General features: G+C 49.4%; 1 protein-coding gene across 1 annotated transcript; it reads right to left on the bottom strand.

Annotated features, from left to right (window-relative positions):
* Window positions 1-1,103: 1,103 nt before the first annotated feature.
* LOC147733910 (uncharacterized) lies at window positions 1,104-4,700 on the bottom strand. Its single transcript, XM_086952462.1, has 2 exons — window positions 3,172-4,700; window positions 1,104-1,371 (listed from the first exon to the last, which is right to left on the bottom strand). The coding sequence occupies exons 1-2, from the start codon at window positions 4,698-4,700 to the stop codon at window positions 1,104-1,106; spliced, it is 1,797 nt and encodes a 598-aa protein (XP_086808588.1).
* Between the last annotated feature and the right edge of the window lie 268 nt (window positions 4,701-4,968).

The following is a 4,968-nucleotide window of genomic DNA, read 5'->3' as shown; positions in this document are numbered from 1 at the left end:
GTGAGTAGTAGAGAGTAGTAGAGAGTGAGTAGTAGAGAGTAGTAGGGAGTAGAGAGTGAGTAGTAGAGAGTGAGTAGTAGAGAGTTTGCAGAGCATGAGTAGTAGAGAGTGAGTAGTAGAGAGTGAGTAGTAGAGAATGAGTAGTAGAGTGAGTAGTAGAGAGCGAGTAGTAGAGAGTGAGTAGTAGAGTAGTAGAGAGTGAGTAGTAGAGAGTGAGTAGTAGAGATTGAGTAGTAGAGAGTGAGTGGTAGAGACAGTAGTAGAGAGTAGTAGAGAGTGAATAGTAGAGAGTGAGAAGTAGAGAGTGAGTAGTAGAGAGTGAGTGGTAGAGAGAGTAGTAGAGAGAAGTAGAGAGTGAGTAGTAGATAGTAAAGAGTGAGTAATAGAGAGTAGTAGAGAGAGAGTAGTAGAGAGCGAGCAGTAGAGAGTGAGTAGTAGAGAGTAGTAGAGTGAATAGTAGAGAGTAGTAGAGAGTAAGTAGTAGAGAGTGAGTAGTAGAGAGTGAGTAGTAGAGGGTGAGTAGTAGACAGTGAGTAGTAGAGGGTGAGTAGTAGAGAGTGAGTAGTAGAGAATCCCAGCTTTGTGGAGGGAAAGCACATTTTTGTGAAAACACAAGTCTTCAGCCCAATCAAAAGATGTACTCCTGACACCAGGTGGGTGGAGCCAAAGCCCCCCTCCTGGTGGTTCTCACATAATTGTCTGGCAAAAGCTGCACTGTCAAGCCAGAACATAAAAACAGCTGGCTTCTAAGAGCAAAGGATAACAGGCAGCATGAGATATCCCGTCCGTTGACAGGCGTGTCCACCTTTATTATAGGTTATTAAGCACCAGTAACCTAGAAGCAACTGGAAGAAACTGCACTTTTATCTGTAGTGCTACGTTAGATGGAAATTCCACACATTCTAGCAACTGTATAAAGGAGAAACCATTTATAGATTCCCAACTCGAATCTGACTATTGCATGTCATCTCAAACAGTGCCAGGTCAGTTTTACATTTTCCAAAAAGCAGCACTGTCTATTCCAACGTGTCCGTTAAGATAAAGTTTGCAATGATGAACAACCTCACCAGAATGAGGGAGCCCTACAGGTGCTAAGAAAGCGTTTACACTTCCTCCTCCAAACAAGCTTTCTTTTCCTCTTGCACAGTCTCTCCATTAACTTTAACATACTTGATAACAAGGATTCTGTGTTCGTGGAGGGTGACTACACCACACGCCTCAGTAGGTGTAAGCACCATTAAGCAGCGAGAGAAGGTGGTGCAAGTGGGCGGTGTGTGAAACCACACTGGTAGTGTGTAAAGCTGGCACTGCTGGAAATTGGGGGAAGATAGCATGGTAGGTAGCGTCTGGCACAGATGGCAGTCAATGAACCTGGCACGAGAGTGGAATGTAAGAAATTGTAACAGGTGAGAAATCTTGACGTTTTCAGTGATGGCAATGCGATACGTCGTCACTGGTGGGCAATGTACTGTGTTCTTTGCTAAAACAGCATGTGTGTAGCACTTCATACCACAGTTGTGGCTTCAAAGCGCTGACGTGAAAAACTGGCGCTAGTGTAGGCAGCATCAGCAACCACATTGTTATGTTATGTTATGTTAGTAGTTTTTATAAGGCGCGCAGCTGCCCCAGCCAAGGGGCGTCCCGGCGCCTGATCAGGTACCACAACACAACAAATCGATGCTGGGAAGGAGAGGAAGGAATCAGTCAGCGATTGGGAACAAAAAAGTTTTTATGGCGCGCCTAAAGGAAGTAAGGCTGTTCAAGGCTCGAATATGGACAGGGAGAGAATTCCACAATCCTGCCGCTAATACTCGAAAGGAGCAACCTCCCATCCTACTGAGTCTAAACCGTGTATTGACCGCCAGATGGAGAAATTCCGATCTAAGAGACCACGTAGGAACATAGGAGGAAACAAGCTTAGCGAGGGCTGGAGGAGAGGAAAGCTTCAGGATTTTAAATGTCAGGCAGAGAGCCTTAAATTTAATTCTCTGTCTGACCGGCAGCCAGTGGAGAGAGGTCAAAACTGCAGAGACAGAGCACTGTTTAGGAAGGCCAACGATGGCTCGCGCCGCGGCATTCTGCACCCTTTGCAATCTAGTAGCCTCCGCCTGATTCACTCCGAGCAGCAGCGCACTCCCATAGTCCAGCCGAGAAAGAATGGAGGCTTGGACCACCAGTTGCCGAGTAGGGGGGTCGAAGAATTTGAGGACCGGTCTCAGCCCTCGCTGAATACCATAACAGGTAGCTGCAACCTTCTTCGTGTGGCTGGTGAAGGGGAGTGTAGGATCCAGCCAGACCCCCAAGTTCTTAACTTCGGCAGCTGGGATGGGAGTCACCCCCAATTCTGGAGGCCACCACTGGTCTCCCCAGAGCTCCGCCTGCTTTCCTAAGATCAGGACCTCGGTTTTTTGGGCATTTAACTGCAGACAGTTAGTTCGCATCCAATTTGCCACGGCTATGAGTCCTGCACGGAATCTGGGAGCGTTCACCTCAGGATTACCGCTGAGTGTCACCGCCAGCTGCGTGTCGTCGGCATACGATGTCATGGTTAGGCCACATTGTCTGACGACTGCAGCCAGTGGTTTCACATATAGGTTGAACAAAGTGGGGCTCAACGCAGAGCCCTGCGGAACCCCCAGCCCCAGTGGATGGAAAGAGGACTGACAAGGTGGAATAGCCACTTTAAAAAACCGGTCCGAGAGGAAAGAGCGAAACCATTGGAGAGCAGTCCCCTCAATTCCCACTCCCTCCAAGCGCCGGATCAGAATGTCATGAGACACCGTGTCAAACGCGGCGCTCAAATCTAACAGGAGGAGCGCCGCTGTCTGCCCAGCATCCAGCACCGTTCGCAAGTGCTCGGTCATAAAGAGCAGTGCAGTTTCAGTGCTGTGTTGTGCACGAAAACCATTCTGGCTCTGGTCTAGAATGTTATTTCGAGAAAGGTGGGCGGACAAGATGGAGTTCACGTGTGCCTCAGTGACCTTGGCGGTCCAGGGCAGGAGGGAGATGGGACAGTAGTTTTCTGGTAGTAGGGGGTCAAGGTTAGGCTTCTTTAAAATTGGGCTGACCACTGCCTGCTTCCAGGAAGAAGGGACCACACCCGATGTGAGCGATAGATTGATCAGATCCAGTATAGGCTCACGACATAGGGGAGGGAGAAGTCTGAATAACTCTGGCTTCAGCGGATCTAATGGAGAACCGGATTTAATTTTGAGTCTCAGAGTATCGAAGACCTCGTCAGACATTTCTGGCAGGGAGGACAGAGTTTCATGAACCGTAGCTATCACACCAGTTTGCTCAGCATCGGGCACAGATGACGTAAATCCTCGGTAGATCGCCTGCACTTTCTCCACGAAAAAGGATGCCAGACTTTCACAGTGAGAGTCCGTGCAGATTTCCACTGAGGTGGCCCGTTTCCCCATAAGGTCTTTGAGAACCTTAAAGATTAATTTAGACGGGTTGGGGCTATTCTGAAGCTCGAAAGCATAGTGTACGGCCCGGGTTTGACAGATTGCCCTGTGATAGATCTTAAGCTGGGCAAAATACAAAGATTTCAAGGTGGGATCAAAGGATTTCCTCCACGCCCTCTCAGCTTGCCGGCACGTTCTCTTAAGCTCGGCAAGAGTATCCTTATACCATGGGCTGGGAACTTTAGCATGGCATTTCGACCAGCGCATCGGTATAAGAGAGTCAAGGGCGGCTAGGATCCAGTTACGAAACTGCTCGTATCCTTGTTCCACATTCAGCAGATTGCCCAGGGGCTGCGTCTCCAAGATCTTATAAAACTCCTCCAGTTTGAGCTTATGCCAATTTCTTTTAAGGATCAGTCTGTCCACAGGTTTAAATTGTGGGTCATCTATAGGACATGAAACTTTAACCAGCAGATGATCAGTCCAGCCTACCACCATTGGGTCAGAGACCCTAGCCCGCTCCAGTGTGGTAAAGAAGGGGTCAAGGATATGACCTCCTGTGTGGGTAGGGGAGGTAACTAGTTGGACCATTTGCATGGCTTCAAGGTCCGCTAGCAAGTTATTAATAGGTGCTAATGACCCCTGATCAAAATGGATATTGAGATCGCCTACGTTGTTAAAATTAGCACATCTCGGAGCTAAAGAGCTGACCACGTCAGCAAGAGCGGCCTTGAAGACAGTGTTGTTCCCTGGCGGGCGGTAGATAAGCATACCGCTAAGTGTAAACTGATGACTGAAGGCTACCTTAAAAGAAGCGCTCTCACACGCTGGTAAATCGAGAGCTTTCCATTCAGCCGGGAAGCAGGATTTTATCACCATAGCTATGCCACCCCCTCTAGAAGTGCGGTTAAGAGTGAACACTGTGTAGTTGGAAGGGAATGCCAGATTGATTATTGCAGTGTCCGCATCCTGAAGCCAAGTCTCAGTGAGGAAGATGAGGTCAGGAGAGTCCTTTTCGATCATGTCACGTAAGGACTGATGGTGCTTGACCAATGATCTCACGTTCAGACTCCAGATGCTAAGTACACGCTCAGAGATATTAGTACGTGTATTAGGGGCATTCCTTTCCACAGAGCGCACCCCAGACGGGGTATCAAGTGACAAACTGCCACAGGCACAGTCATAAGGACCCGACAACGGGTGCACAGGATCATGAACACACACCGGGAGCCTCTCTCTAATAGAAAGCAGAGCGGCGCGATTGTACCTGAGCGTCAAGGTATTCTGCATGATGGTATGATGACTAAATGCCAGAGTCCAGGCCCGCTCACGCTTCATCGACGCGGACGAGCGCAGACGGGCAGGACTCTGGCACGACTCCGGCTAAGCGACGGCGTTCCACTGCGCGGTCCCGCTGCGCGGGAGAGAACGACTTTAAGTAGGCGTCGCAATGAAGAGCTCGAGCGTCGGGACGCTCCAAGATGGCGCCCGCCTAAATTTCCACTAACCCAAGCCAAGATGGCGCCCACAAGAGTCCAACCCCGGTACCCGGACCCGC

This window comes from Lissotriton vulgaris, chromosome 1_2 (genome assembly GCF_964263255.1).
Source record: "Lissotriton vulgaris chromosome 1_2, aLisVul1.2, whole genome shotgun sequence".
In the NCBI taxonomy this organism is placed as follows: domain Eukaryota; kingdom Metazoa; phylum Chordata; class Amphibia; order Caudata; family Salamandridae; genus Lissotriton; species Lissotriton vulgaris.
This window is presented reverse-complemented; position numbering and strand designations above follow the sequence as displayed.

Bases quoted from the DNA above. Each gene is read 5' to 3' on its own strand.
- LOC147733910 (XM_086952462.1), bottom strand. From the start codon at position 4,700: ATGCAGAATACCTTGACGCTCAGGTACAATCGCGCCGCTCTGCTTTCT. The intron at 1,372-3,171 runs GTTATTCAGACT...CTCTCGTGCCAG, and splicing joins TTAGATCCGCTGAAGCCAGA to GTTCATTGACTGCCATCTGT.